Raw genomic sequence first — 14,284 nt, 5'->3', positions numbered from 1 at the left:
GGCCGGGGCACATGGTCAGTGCACATAAAACCGCGTGGAGCAGCCGCGAACCGGGCCCCCTGTCCGAGTCCGCCACCCTCTGCTGTCCTTGGGTCGGCAGCTTCCCACAGACAGAAAACAACCCAGATGTGGTGGCACAGGGAGGTCTGGGGCTCACCCTGGGGTGGGGCCCCCAGGAGGAAACCAGGGCTTGTCCAGAGCCCAGAAGGCGTCACAGCGGTGGTGGGCTGAGCGGAGCAGAGGAGCCCCCAAGTCCACCACCGCACGGTCTTGCTGGGATTGGGGATGGCCTTGGGGTCTCTCAAGTGTCCCTCAGGCTCTGGACTCCTGTGACTTTTGGGAACTTTCTCAATGGAATTTTTTTTTTTTTTTTGAGACGGAGTTTCGTTCTTGTTGCCCAGGCTGGAATGCAATGGCGTGATCTTGGCTGACTGCAAATTCCGCCTCCCAGGTTCAAGCGATTCTCCTGCCTCAGCCTCCCGAGTAGCTGGGAGTACAGGTGCCCGCCACCACGCCTGGCTAATTTTTTTGTATTTTTAGTAGAGACAGGTTTTCACCATGTTGGCCAGGCTGGTCTCGAACTTCTGACCTCAGGTAATCTGCCCGCCTTGGCCTCCCAGAGTGCTGGGATTACAGGTGTGGGCCACCACACCCAGCCTCCCAATGTAACTTTAGTGAGAACTTTTTAAATGCAAAGAGTTCATTATCCTGGGTACCAGTGAGTGGGACCTTGTCAGGCACAGGTGGTCCAGAGGCCAGGACGTGGCACGGGAGAGCTGGCCTCACACCTGCCGCTGTCCCCCTCTGTCCTGGCGGCCGGCCTGCCAGCTCCCCTTCCAGGCTCAGTCCTGGAACTGCTGGGAGCAGGCACCTGCGGCCTGTGGGCAGAGCCGTTCCCCTGGGTGGTGAGACGAGGCTCTTTGCTTCTTTCCTGTCAGCAACATCATCAAGGCAGCCACCTGCGAGGGCAGCGAGAGCAGTGGCTTTGGGAAGCCACCAAAGAATGTCTCTAGTGCCAGCCACTCGGCCCAGAACAACGCTGGGGGCACCACGGGCCTGCCCAGGCGGAAGGAGGTGACAGAGGAGGAGGCTGAGAGGTGACCGTTCTTGGGGTGGTGGGGAGCCTGAGGCCAGAACACAGGGGTGGGCAGGTGTTGGAATCTTGGGGGCTCACACCTCCGAGGATAGAAATTTGCATTCAATGGTTGTTTTAAAATATTGAGACTGAGCAGACCCCATGTGGCATGATTTTGTTTACATAAAACACCAAGCAAAGGCAAGTTTATCAGAGGAAGTAGAAGGCAGGTGTAGGGGTGGCAGAGAGGGCTCCTCCAGGGGCAGTGGAACATTCCAGAACTGCACTGTGCTGATGGTCACACAACTCTAGATTTGCTAAAAATCAGTGACTTGTACACAGAAAATGGGTAGATTTTGTAGTATGGAAATTGTACCTCAGTAAAACTGTTACTTAAAACAACATTAAAGGCAAAGAAGATACAGAACTGAAAAAAGCCAACAACACCCAAAGCTCAAGGGGCTGTGGGCGGAGCCTCCTGTGACGTTGACTGTTGGGGGCTGCGTCCCTGCCACTTGCCCCTGGGGAGCTGGAGGGGGTGTGGGCAGAGCCTGCTGTGACCATGACGGTCGTTCCTGGTCAGGAGAATCGCGGGGGTACCTCCCTGCCTGGACTTTCGGAACCTCCCCCTGGCGAAGCCGTCACCTACCCTGCCGCCCAGTTAGGGCTAGGGAGACCAGGCCTGTAGACGCAGTGGGTGGCATGAGGGAAGGGGGACCAGAAGCCCGTGGCTCCTCAAAGACCCCTACTTCTGCCCGGGACAGACCGCCCCCGAGCTAGGGCTCACACGTTCTGGGTTCTCTGTTAATGCCTTTGCTGAGAGAATCCACACATGGTCCCGAGAGCCAAGGTGAAGCATTTGTTTTGTTTGTTTAATTAGTTTTATTCAGTATCATTTGTATACAATAAAAGGTGCCCATTGTAAGTGTGCAGTTCCATGAGCTTCCACCAGGGTGTGTAGTGCTGTCTGTGGACACAGCCGACCAAGATAAGGAAACGGCCCAGCACCTCCAGGCTTCCCTCGAGCTCCTTCCTGGCCCTGATGCCAGCAGCCACCAGTCTGTTCCCTCATAGCCCTGCCTGTTCCGACCGCCCTCTGTGGAGCCACGGCCTGTGGCCTGCACTGGCCTGAGTCCCGGGCCTGTTGCCTGTGGGCAGGGTCCTGCCATCCAGTGTTCACACTGTAGCCAGGTCATGGGCATCTGAACCATTTCCACTTCCTGGCGATTGTAAATAAGGCCACACAGGCCTGCGTGGATAGACGTTCCCTCTCCCCTGGACACCTTCCCAGGAGGAAGATTTTGGGTTTTAGCGGGGCTGGTCCAGGCGGGCTGGTCCTGCCATGTGAAAAGGGCTACTTGTGTGCAGCCGCCGGCTTCTCTCTTCCCCAGCTGGACCTTCCACCAGCAACCAGCCGGCTCCTGCCAGGGCGCTGGCCTGGTCTTGGCCCTGAGCCCTTCTCTCTGGGCAGGTTTATCCACCAGGTGAACCAGGCCGCTGTCACCATCCAGCGCTGGTACCGCCACCAGGTGCAGCGGCACCGAGCGGGAGCTGCCCACCTGGAGCACCTGCTGCAGGCCAAGCGGGAGGTCAGTGTGGGCGCCTCAGTCACTCCATGCTCCCCCAGGGGGTCTGGCCCAGAATCCCAGGGCTCTGAGTTTCTGGGACAGGTGGAATCAAAGCCTAGGATTGCCCGTGGGTCCTGTCTCTGGGTGCAGCATCCTTCTTGACGCTGGGTCCCTGCGGACGGGCAGGGTGACTGTCCTCACTGGCAGTCGTCAGGGTCTGGGTGTCGGGAAATGCCTGCTGGGTCAGTCCCAGGCTGGAGGGTCCCTGGAGGACACTCCATGGGCATGAGCTGTCTCCCCTGTGCCGGAACTGTTGGCCACCTGTGACGCAGGGCTCGTCCTCTGTAGAGCAGAGAAATGGCAGCTTCAAGGTCCTGGTGGGGTTTCACCTTCCCTGCTGGCCCTGAGATTCCACGAACTCTAGGGGACTCTGGGGCATTGTGGGGAAGCCTCTGGTCTGGGTCTAGATTCTGTCTTCCCGATGTATACACCACATGGCACCAGCTTCTTTGGCAGGATCAGCGGCAGCGGCCAGGCGAGGGGACCCTCCTGGACCTGCACCAGCAGAAAGAGGCAGCCAGGAGGAAGGCCCGGGAAGAGAAGGCACGCCAAGCCAGGCGAGCGGCCATTCAGGTGCCCGGGCTGACTGCGCAGGGACCTCTGAGCAGTACCATGGCCCAGGCCTGACCATGGGGCCAATGCTAGGGCTCCCTGGGCCCCGGGACACTGAGCCTCAGGGCAGCGTGGCTGGGGGAGCCTGGGGTCGTTCTCTCCCGGGGACAGTGCTCAGCGACGCTCCCACTGCAGGAACTGCAACAGAAACGAGCCCTGAGAGCCCAGAAGGCGATCACAGCTGAGCGTGGGCCGCCTGAGAATCCCAGGGAGACCAGAGTACCAGGGACGCGGCGGCCTGCTCAGGAGCTGTCCCTCACGCCAGGCGACACTGCCCACCAGGCCCTCAAGGCCAACAACGCTGGTGAGAGTGGCTCTGTGCCCGTGGAGGTGGGGTGGGCTGCAGCCAGGAAGGAGGTGCAGCCCCTGTGGACCTCCCCTCAGCCTCCTGTGCTACTGCCCGTGTTGGCAGCCCCAGTCCTCGGAGTTAGGGGCCTTGGCCCCCAGCTGACCTGACAAGGGTGCCGAGACCTTGACAAACAAGTGGTCCTGGACACAGGGGCCCTACAGAGCAGAAGGCCCGGCAAGGTGGGGTGGCACTCATCCTCCACAGCTCCACACCCAAAAGGCCATGGCTCCCCGGCAGCTCCTCTGCTTCTGGGGTCACCTCTGCCTCCCCCATGCTTGGCTCCTTCCCAGGGGTGCCTCCAGAGTCACTGTCTGCCCCGGGATGTTCTCTGTGGGATGATGCTGTGTTCTGCTGTGCAGGTACTGGCCTCCCTGCTGCAGGCCCTGGAGTCTGCTGCCTGCCCACCTCCAGCTCATCCCCAGAACCACAGCAGCCTCCAGAGGACAGGACGCAGGTCTGGGCACAGCTGTCCTTCCTTCCCTCGTGGTTTTTGGCTTTAAGGGCTGCATCTGTGCCAGGGTGTCCTGAGCTGAGCTTGTCCCAACCCCTCCTCTGCTCTAGGGGCCACTTACACCCGGAGAGGCCACCCAGGAGGGGTCTTCTTGTTCTGATGCACGGTGCTGGCTACCCCGAGGGGAGCCTTTGCTGGGGTGCACCTGTTGGGTTTTTACAGATGTCCTGGGGTGGGGGCCCTGCATCCGCATCCACAGAAGAGGAGCTTCCGGCTCCGAGGGGTGACGTGACAGCCAAGGCTCCCAGGCTGCTCAGTGGTGGGGCCAGGTGGCTGCACAGCCTGTTTTCCTGGAGTGGGGTGCTGGGAGGAGTCCCTGGTGGCTGGAGCTGCTCTGGGTTTGAGCAGCTGCAGAGACTGGGTGGGAAGGCCTGAGCCCTGGCCTCAGCTTCCAGAGGCTGAATGTCAGGACTAGGGAGCTCCTGCGGCACCTTCGGGGCTCTGCGCCTTGCTGCATCTGTCTCCCCACTCTGTGCCTTGCTGCATCTGTCTCCCCGCTCTGCACCTTGATGCATCTGTCTCCCTGCTCTTTTGCAGGACGTTCTTGCCCAGGATGCAGCTGGGGACAAGCTGGAGACGGTGGCCCCAAGCAGGGGCAGCGCCAAATCCAGGGGGCCCCTGGAGGAGCTGCTGCACACGCTGCAGCTGCTGGAGAAGGAGCCGGAGCCGCTGCCCCGCCCCAGGGCCCATCACAGGGGCAGATACACCTGGGCCAGCGAGGTGACCGTGGTATGCGCCCCGCCCTGCCCAGTCTGTCCACCGCATCCACACAGAGCATGCGGTGGCTGTAGGGGTTGGGAAAATGGGGGTGCCATGGGTTCCTTCTTGCTTTGGTCGCGACCCTCCCTCCCAGAGCCCAGCCTCAGCTGCCACCTCTGTCCCTGGGGACCCTCAGTCCTCAGGCTACCCTGACAGCCCCCAATGCTGGTCTCCTGTCCCACAGGAGGACGATGCCAGCTCTTTGACAGCTGACAACCTGGAGAAATTTGGAAAACTCAGTGCGTTCCCCGAACCCCCTGAGGATGGGACGCTGCTCTCGGAGGCCAAGCTACAAAGCATCATGAGCTTCTTGGACGAGATGGAGAAGTCTGGGCAGGACCAGCCGGACCCCCAGCAGGAGGTCGCCCCTTGCCCGCTCCCACCTGGCCCCCAGGGGGAGAAGGTCCCTCGCCAGCCCTGACCTGGTCCCCAGCAGGAGGTGGTCCCTCACCATGTACCCACCCAGTTGTGCAGCCCCCACCACGGGACTCTCTCAGGGTGGAGGTGGCAGGGCCCACATTCCCCAAACTGCACCCACCTCCCTGCTGCCCTGAGCCGCCCCCACGAGCCTGTGTGTGTGGACAGTTCAGGCCTCCAGAGCCTTGCTGTCCTCTGGGCCACCCATTGGTTTGTCCTTGGTGAACACCAGCGGCCAGGCTAGATGGAGCAGTGACGTGAACTCATTGTCACAGGGCAGGAAGCTGGGAAGCATAGAACTTTTTAAATGGTTTGTTTTTTATTCCTGAGGCCACGGCCCTCATTTCCTGTACTGAGCAATGAAACGGCCTTGCCGGGCTGCCTGCCGCCTGCCCTCCGGCTTCCACGGGCTCCCGTGTGCAGCAGCCCCTCTGTCCCCGGAGGGCAGGGCTGCAGGGGCATCGAGTCAGGTCCTTGGCTGCCTCCCTGTCCTCTGCCACTGCTGCCTGACGCTCGGCTGTGTCTGCAGGGGTGGGTGCCGGAGGCGGGGCCCGGGCCGCTGGAGCTGGGGTCCGAGGTGAGCACGTCTGTGATGCGGCTGAAGCTGGAGGTGGAGGAGAAGAAGCAGGCCATGCTGCTGCTGCAGAGAGCGCTGGTAACGCTGTGGGCACTGCTAATCCTAGGCCCTCCAGCCTCCTACCTACCGGGGCCGGGCCCACTGGTCCCAGCGCCTCCCTCCTCTGCCCACACCCTGCAGGCGCAGCAGCGAGACCTCACGGTCCGGCGGGTCAAGGAGACAGAGAAGGCACTGAACCGGCAGCTGCAGCAGCAGAGGGAGCACTACGAGGCCACCATCCAGCGGCACTTGGCCTTCATCGACCAGGTGAGCGGCCTGGGGACCGCAGAGGCCCGGACCCAGCTCGTGGCTCATGGAGACTTCCAGAGTCCGGGGCTTCCCTTCGCCGGTGAGCTTCTTCCTGTGTTGGGGGTCCCACAGCTGTCTGCTGGATGCATTCCAAGCCTATCTCGTGCCGTTCCCAGCCGTCCATGCCCTGGAGAGGACACCCCTGTCTTTACCCAGAGCCGCCCCGAGTGAGGGTAGTAGGGGTGTCCCGCCGACCCCTCGGCTCAGTCGCAGCCCTGGTCGGATCCTATTCTGGAGAGAACTCTAGATCTGGGGTCCGTGAGAATAGGGGCCTCCAGGGGCTGCTTGGTGATCATCACAGGTGTGTCCTGACCTGGGGTCTGGCCTGGGGCCCGCAGTGAGGCCGGTGTGGTCCTAACACCCTTTGGCAGACAGTGGGCCTGCTCCGGGGCTGGGTGACGGGCACGACAAAGCTACCCTCATCCTAGGAAGACCCTGACATCACTGCAGGGGGTGGGCGGGGGCTTCTCTGACATTTTCTGGGTCCCCCAGCTGAGGACAGGACGGCGGATGCAGGTCAGGGGAGGGCTGCTCTTAGCCTCCCTCGGAGGCTGGGAGGGTCTCCTCCATCGGGGTCCTGCTGGGCTGGGGCCTTGGGGCAGCCACCTCACCTCTGGTCCCCAACACAGCTGATCGAAGACAAGAAGGTCCTGAGTGAAAAGTGCGAGGCTGTGGTGGCCGAGCTGAAGCAGGAGGACCAGAGATGCACTGAGCGTGTGGCCCAGGTGCAGGCGCAGCACGAGCTGGTGAGGCTTTGCTCCCCACTGCACAGCGTCCCAGGCCGGGCTCACAGGCCGGGCTCAGCCGGCACAGCCCCCAGAACAGGGTCGGACTCGGAGTCCTCATTCCTGCCTCAGAGTGTCAGGGCCACAGCAGTGGGTGGGGCTGTCTCGGGGAGCACTGTGGCACCCAGCTAGTCCACTCCTGCCTCTCTAGCTGCCAGGCTCTGGGGCGGGGCCGTGGGCCTGCTGTCACAGATGTGGACGCACAGTCCCTGCCCGGCCACAGCACGGTCGCCGTGGACCCAGGAGTCTGCCTGGCCTGCCCCACTGCCAGGTCCTTGGGCCATGGGACCTGCTCTCTCTACTGACCAGGTGTCGGTGGAGCACCGTGTGGGGCTCCCTGGGGGCCTCAGCCTCCTTGGCTATGCTTCCTACCAGCTTGGGCAGTGATGGTCCCGAGCCCAGGCTCTGGAGTGGGCTTGGCACTGGCATTTTAAAATCCCTGCACGTGACCGTGGCTGACAGCCGGAGTTGAGGTCTGCCAGTCACGTGGAAGGATGCAGGCTCTGGGGCCATCCCGACAGGCAGTAGCACCCCTCTCCGGGGCAGGGCTTCTGCAGGCTGATGGCTGCCCTCCCATTTCTCAGGCCACTAAAGTGTGTGACGGGGTGGGCCTGGGCCTCCAGCCTGGCCCCCGGCGCTGGGGAGGGCAGCCGTGTCTCTCTGGAGCCGGCGTGTGTGTCTCGGGGCAGCACACCTACCCACAAGCCCCAGCCTTGTGCTGGTGGACTTGGAAGCCCGGCCCTGCCTGTGCCCGCAGGGTGGCAAAGGGATGGGGGTGTCTTCACATCATTTCTTCCTGACCTGTTCTCCTGCTCACAGGAGATTAAAAAACTCAAAGAACTAATGAGTGCCACTGAGAAAGTCCGCCGGGAGAAGTGGATCAGTGAGAAAACCAAGAAGATCAAGGAGGTCACTGTCCGAGGTGGGCCATCCCCTCCCCCGAGCCCGCCAGGTGTGGGGTGGGCGCTGCGGCCACGGCTTCTTTTGATAGGGCCGTAATTTCTGGCATTCATGTGGTCTGAGACCTTCCTGGGCAGAGGTGAACACTCATGCCCCAACTGCCCCTGTCACGGCCTCCCCTGCGGCCTCTGCTGTGATCCTAGAGGCAGGTGGGCTCCACACAGGAGCCTGGCCCGGCCCCCAGCACCCAGGCAGTGGACTGAAACGAGGGGGCTCAGTGCCTCACTTCCTCAGGGTTGGGCTAGGGGAGATAGGGAGTTTGTGGACGACTGTGGCACGTGGACCCTGCCACGGGAAGCAGAGTGAACCACGGGAAGAGGCAGGTGCAGGCAGGGGGATGGGGCAGGAGGCTGGTGGGTGTTGGGGTCTCAAGGGGCCTCGGACCCTTGGGTGGTATGCAGGGCTCCCTGAGGCCTGGTCCTCTTGCTCTGGACACCTGCTGTCAGGGTGCCTGGGAGCCGTCAGTGGGGAGTCCTGAGCCCCGCAGGCTGGGGGAGGCGCCGTGGCCCTGTGGGGGCCCTTCCCCCCTTCCTGGGCGTCAGACTCAGCTGTGCTTTGGGTTGGATCCAAGGAGGCCTTGGGTGGGCGGGGTCCCCTCTGGCCCTGAGACAGGCCAGTCTTGTGCCAGGGTTGGGCTTCCCAGGCCCACCCAGTTGGACATGGCCCTAGCCAGTGCCCTGCCCCCAGGCCTGGAGCCCGAGATCCAGAAGCTGATTGCCAGGCACAAGCAGGAGGTGCGGAGGCTCAAGAGCCTTCATGAGGCGGAGCTGCTGCAGTCGGACGAGCGGGCCTCGCAGCGCTGCCTGCGCCAGGCCGAGGAGCTGCGGGAGCAGCTGGAGCGGGAGAAGGAGGCGCTGGGCCAGCAGGAGCGCGAGCGTGCTCGGCAGCGGTGGGTGGTGGCCCCAGGCCGGTGGGACCAGGACCCTCGGGGTGGGGAGTCGGGGAATCCTCGAAGGTCGGAGTGGGTTTCCCATGTAGAGGTGGGCGAGGGTCTTGGTGCAGCATCCAGGGAGGATGCAGGGCACTTGGCCCTGGAGGGGCCCAGCCTCCTCAGCCAGGCCAGTGTCCTCGGGTTTATGTCTGCAGGCCACGCCTGCCGAGGTCTGCAGGTTCTGCACAGGTGTTTTCCCAGCGTTAGGGCTCGGAACCCCCACCAGACGTCCCCTCTTTCAGAACTGGCCCCAGAGCAGCTGACCCGTAGATAGGCGGCCTCAAGGCCCCTCCAGCTCTGGCCTTGGGGCCCAGGGATGGTCTCTCTCATTCACTCCTTTGGCCTGGGGTCTGAGGAGTGACTCCTGCTCTTGCATCCTGAGTCCTGGGGACCGGGGACGTGCCCAGTGGTGGTCAGGATCTGTGGGCCACAGGGACCAGTGGCAGCCCCTCCCACACTGCGCCACCAGGACAGAGCCTGGAATCCACCTACTCCTGTCTGCCCTGCTGCCTGTCACGGCTGGTCCACCCCAGATGCAGCCTGGCTGGTCCCCCAGTCTCTCCCCGAAAGTGGGGTCAGGGCGAGGCCCTGGCACGAGCTTACTCAGGTCACGGAGCCAGGCACCTGGCACCTTCAGGCCAGAGGCAGGGGAGGTGGATAAGGCCCCACCAGGCACCTGCCTCCCACCCTCCATACTCATGGGGCAACACTGAACAGGGTGAGGCCGGCACAAAGGCTGGGGGAAAAGGGAGCCCAGACACGGCTCCACAGCCACTTCCCAAAGCGCCACGAGGGCCTGGAGCTCAGGGAATTACGGAGCTTGGCTGATGGGCAAGGTCCTCGTGGCTTTGCCTGGCCCCGGGCGGTGGCTTTGAGGGGCCTCAGCTGCTGACGGGGAGGGGCCGGTTCCAGACAGGGCCCCAGAGGGCTGCTCGTGAGCTCTGAATCAGGTCGGTGGTTGGCCTGTGCCCCTGCGGTGGGTGGATCCTGGGACTGCCCATCCCTACCCCCCGAAAGTCAGTCCTGACCATCCCGCAGGTTCCAGCAGCACCTGGAGCAGGAGCAGTGGGCGCTGCAGCAGCAACGGCAGCGGCTGTACAGCGAGGTGGCCGAGGAGAGGGAGCGACTGGGCCAGCAGGCAGCCAGGTGCCGCCCGGGGGCACCACGCCGTCTCCCAGGGACCCTTCCCACCCGACCCTTCACCCGCTCACCTCTCTCATCCCTGACTCCTTCCTCTGTGACCACTCACCTGTTGCCTCCTCCCTGGCCACAGGCAGCAGGCGGAGCTGGAGGAGCTGAGGCAGCAGCTGGAGGAGAGCAGCTCTGCGCTGACCCGAGCCCTGAGGGCGGAGTTTGAGAAGGGCAGGGAGGAGCAGGAGCGCCGGCACCAGGTCTATGGCCCGGGAGGCTGTGCTGGGCCTGGCTGGGGGTCTGGGCAGGGTGGGACTGACTAGCCTCTTAATGTCCACCCCCCAGATGGAGCTGAAGGCCCTGAAGCAGCAGCTGGAGCTGGAGAGGCAGGCGTGGGAGGCCGGCTGTGCCAGGAAGGAGGTGGGGGCCTGGGCACCCAGGTGGGCAGGGGTTGGGGGATGCCCCAGGTGGGCCCTGCTGCCGTGGCATCCCGGGGTCTCGTTTCTGGGAGTCACATCTGGCTACTTGGGGTTGTCGTCTGAGCTGACACTAGTATGTTGCTTTCAGCCCGTATCTTGTGTGGGCTCTGGAAGGATCAAGGGTGCCTGGGGTGCATCCTCTGTGGTCCGAGAACAGGTGTTGTTCCCCTTGCTAGGGGCTGCTCCACCTGTGCGCCCCGTGGCCAGCCCACTGACACTCAGATGTACAGAGGGGCACAGGCACAGCAAGGTCCCCCCTTAGTCTCTGGGGCCTTCTGCAGGGGTGGACTTTGCCTCGGTGACAGTCCCACACACACATTCTCACCACCCATGCCCGCCGTGAGCCCACAGCCTAGGCTGACCATGCACGTCACCTGGTTTCACACCCTGGTGGGCTGGGATGTCACCCAGCAGCCAGGCAGGCTGTGGCAGTGGACGCCTCCGGGCCCAGGAGCATGCTCCCGACGCAGGCCTGTGGGACCCAGGGCTGGGCACATGAAACTCAATGGGAGTTTCCAGAGGCTTCCAAGAGGCTGCCAGGGTAGGCTCTCGCTGCCTGGGCTTGGGGGCCCAGGCCCCGCCCTCAGCAACATGGCAAGTCCGACTTTCCCAGCCCATGTGGCAGCAGATGGCGAACTCAGGCGTCATGGGCTGTGAGTCTCTGAGGGAGGGGACCCTGGGCTGTGCATCATGACGGTCTCTGGTACGCCTGTGCCCACATGGGTCCTGTGCCAGGACGTAGCACACCCCAGGACGGGGGCCTGGAGAGGGGGAAGGTCCCTTGCTCCACTGTGGCTCAGAACCTGGAGCCCCCCAGGACCCCCTGAGGCTGGCCCTGGCCCCGCGGGCCTGCTCCGGGTGGCAGCCCCCTAGGCAGCGTGTGCCCCCCAGGAGGCGTGGCTGCTGAACCGGGAGCAGGAGCTGAGGGAAGAAATCCGGAAAGGCCGGGACAAGGAGATTGAGCTGGTCATTCACCGGCTGGAGGCCGACGTGGCACTGGCCAAGGAAGAGAGTGAGAAGGCTGCTGAGAGTCGGTGAGGCCCCGCCATGAGTAGGGCACGACTGGGTCACCCGCCACGAGTGGGACACGGCTGGGTCGCCAGCTGGGGAGGCCCGGGAGCCGAGGTGCAAGGACCCATGTGTGACTGGGCTGCAGTGACCCTGCCCTTCCCAAAACGCCAGCATCAAGCGCTTACGGGACAAGTACGAGGCAGAGCTCTCCGAGCTGGAGCAGTCGGAGCGGAAGCTTCAGGAGCGGTGCTCGGAGCTGAAGGGCCAGCTCGGAGAGGCTGAGGGTGAGAATCTGCGTCTGCAGGGCCTCGTGCGGCAGAAGGAGCGGACGCTGGAGGACACGCAGGCCGTGAGTGGGCGGGTATCAGGTGGGCAGTGGGCACCCCCAGGCCCGTCCTACATGCATGCAGCCACTTGCTGGCAGCAGGCTCACTGCCTCCTGTGCCCAGCCAGATGAACGAGCGGCTTTCTAGCGAGCGTAGCAACCTGGCCCAGGTGATCCGCCAGGAGTTCGAGGACCGGCTGGCAGCCTCTGAGGAGGAGACGCGGCAGGCCAAGGCCGAGCTGGCGGCGCTGCAGGCCCGCCAGCAGCTGGAGCTGGAGGAGGTGCACCGGAGGTGGGTGTCGGGGGCTGCAGGGCTGGAGATGGAGGCGGGGCAGGGGAGCAGGCAGGGCCCCTGCAGCTCCAAGCCCCAGGAGGCTGTGGCTGAGGAAGGCCAGGAGATGCAGAGAGAGGGCCCTGTAGGTAGAGGCTTTGGGGCCTTGGAGACCTGGATCTGTTTTTCTCCTTGGCGCTTAGTCCAGGGTGTTGGCCATCCCTGTTGGGGCACCTGAGTGGATCGTGTCTAGGCCTGGCGACTTCTCCAGGGAGGCAGCTCCCGGGACCCTGGGCTGGGTGGACAGACGCTGAAAGAGCCAGGCGCTGTAAGATTCCTAGTGAACTCCTCCATGGGGGTCCTACGTCCTTCCTGTGCCGCCTGCTGCCACGGACTGAGAGGCGGGTGTGGGCGAGGCTTCCCACCCCATTTTGGGTACCAGACCTCTCCAGGTGTGGCCAGGGTCACACTCCAGGGGCCTGTGTTGGGTTCCCTGGACAGCTGCCTGGCCAGCCACAGGAGTCGTGGTCAGCAGGGCTGGGACCAGGCTAACCAGGCGGCTGCCCCAGGCACCCTGTGCGCTGCAGGCCAGTCTGGGGCCATGGGGCGGGGGCCACGCCGAAGCCCACCACCTACCACACACAGGGTGAAGACGGCCCTCGCGAGGAAGGAGGAGGCTGTGAGCAGCCTCCGGACACAGCACGAGGTGAGTCCCCGTGGCCAGCCCTGCGGGACCTCAGGGCTGGGACCTCAGGGCTGGGAGCAGGCCTGACCCTGAGGGTGTGCTGCAGGCTGCGGTGAAGCGGGCCGACCACCTGGAGGAGCTGCTGGAGCAGCACAGGCGGCCCGCGCCGAGTACCAAGTGACCAGGGATGCTGGGAACACTGCCGAAGAACGGAAGGCAGAGGACAGAGGCTGGATGTGGCCCGGAGGCCCACGGGGATGCCCCCTGCCCCCTGCAGAGGCCGGTGGTTGAGATGCACATGGCTGAGCACCTGTGGCTACGTTTTATCAGTAAAGGAGGCCGTTGTTTCCAGTGCCTTGAGCGACTGCCTTGTCTTCTCTCCTGGGCTGGAGGGCCACCCTAGACCCGCAGAGCAGCCAGGCGTGGGTTTGGCTCTCTTCCTCCCACCCCCTCTCCAGCCCGTGCAGGCTGACCAGGGAATCATGAAGCTTGGCCATCAGCCCCCCAGCCGGCAGCCCCCAGCACTCAGCCAGCAGCCCTCTGCACTCAGCCCGCAGCTCCCCAGCGCTCAGCCCGCAGCCCCCAGCGCTCAGCCCGCAGCCCCCCAGCGCTCAGCCCGCAGGCCCCCTGCAGTCAGCCGGCAGCCCCCCTGCGCTCAGCCCGCAGCCCCCAGCGCTCAGCCCGCAGGCCCCCTGCAGTCAGCCGGCAGCCCCCCTGCGCTCAGCCCGCAGCCCCCCAGCGCTCAGCCCGCAGGCCCCCTGCAGTCAGCCGGCAGCCCCCCTGCGCTCAGCCCGCAGCCCCCAGCGCTCAGCCCGCAGCCCTCCTGCACTCAGCCCGCAGCCCCCAACATTCAGCCCAACCCCCAAGTTCCTGTTCCCTGCCTTGCCCTGGGCCCTGAGACTCGGGCTCCAGTCCCAAGCACAGGGAATCCCCACCCGTTCCTGGCCAAGCGCAGGAGGAGCTCAGCAGAACTCTCCCCCTGGGAGGAGCTCCAAGGGCCCCGCCCCAGCCCTGCAGGTGCTCGAAGCCCACGGCCCCCCGTGTGCCCCTACGGCTGGGAGACTCCAGAGGGACAGGAAGCCCTACCCTCCCTGCTATGTGTGACAGCCTGGAGCTCTCAAAAATGGGGATGGACAGGGCCTACCCTTGAGGAAGGGGGCACTGGGGAAGGTCCCAGGCAGGGGAGGGCAGGAGAGGGTACCAGGTCCCCCACTGGCCCAGGGCATCTGTTCACACCCAGCCTGGTGCTCAGCCCAGGTCAGCTTGGCCCGGTCAGCTCAGAACCTGCCCTGAATCCTCGGGGGGCAGCCCTCCCTCCACCTCTGTCTACACTGACCAGGAAGTGAGTGCTGGACGCCCACTCACTGGGATGGGAGGTCCAAAGTCACGGCCTGAACGCTTGGTGGGAGACAAGGGTCCCTGAGCAGGCC

At 64.2% G+C, this 14,284-nt stretch overlaps 1 protein-coding gene across 4 annotated transcripts in view; it reads left to right on the top strand.

Annotated features, from left to right (window-relative positions):
• CEP131 (centrosomal protein 131kDa) overlaps nt 1-13,209 on the top strand; it is a 29,599-nt gene extending 16,390 nt beyond the window's left edge. Inside the window, exons 6-25 of one of the 4 annotated variants that reach the window (XM_011959290.1) lie at nt 939-1,097; nt 2,547-2,664; nt 3,160-3,276; nt 3,451-3,619; nt 4,024-4,118; nt 4,713-4,895; nt 5,119-5,295; nt 5,881-6,006; nt 6,109-6,234; nt 6,906-7,022; nt 7,881-7,983; nt 8,709-8,910; nt 9,991-10,098; nt 10,226-10,343; nt 10,429-10,503; nt 11,454-11,596; nt 11,745-11,922; nt 12,027-12,190; nt 12,815-12,875; nt 12,961-13,209. In XM_011959290.1, coding sequence (XP_011814680.1) covers nt 939-1,097; nt 2,547-2,664; nt 3,160-3,276; nt 3,451-3,619; nt 4,024-4,118; nt 4,713-4,895; nt 5,119-5,295; nt 5,881-6,006; nt 6,109-6,234; nt 6,906-7,022; nt 7,881-7,983; nt 8,709-8,910; nt 9,991-10,098; nt 10,226-10,343; nt 10,429-10,503; nt 11,454-11,596; nt 11,745-11,922; nt 12,027-12,190; nt 12,815-12,875; nt 12,961-13,035 — 2,614 coding nt within the window. In that variant the 3' untranslated portion in view covers nt 13,036-13,209. Of the gene's footprint in view, nt 1-938; nt 1,098-2,546; nt 2,665-3,159; nt 3,277-3,450; nt 3,620-4,023; nt 4,119-4,712; nt 4,905-5,118; nt 5,296-5,880; nt 6,007-6,108; nt 6,235-6,905; nt 7,023-7,880; nt 7,984-8,708; nt 8,911-9,990; nt 10,099-10,225; nt 10,344-10,428; nt 10,504-11,453; nt 11,597-11,744; nt 11,923-12,026; nt 12,191-12,814; nt 12,876-12,960 lie in introns of all 4 variants that reach the window. The other 3 variants (XM_011959217.1, XM_011959431.1, XM_011959361.1) reach the window with 3 other exon arrangements.
• Nucleotides 13,210-14,284: the final 1,075 nt, after the last annotated feature.

Source organism: Colobus angolensis, unplaced genomic scaffold (genome assembly GCF_000951035.1).
Source record: "Colobus angolensis palliatus isolate OR3802 unplaced genomic scaffold, Cang.pa_1.0 Scaffold1, whole genome shotgun sequence".
NCBI classification, from domain to species: domain Eukaryota; kingdom Metazoa; phylum Chordata; class Mammalia; order Primates; family Cercopithecidae; genus Colobus; species Colobus angolensis.
Note: the sequence above shows the minus strand (reverse complement) of the source record. Positions and strands in the feature narration are given on the sequence as shown.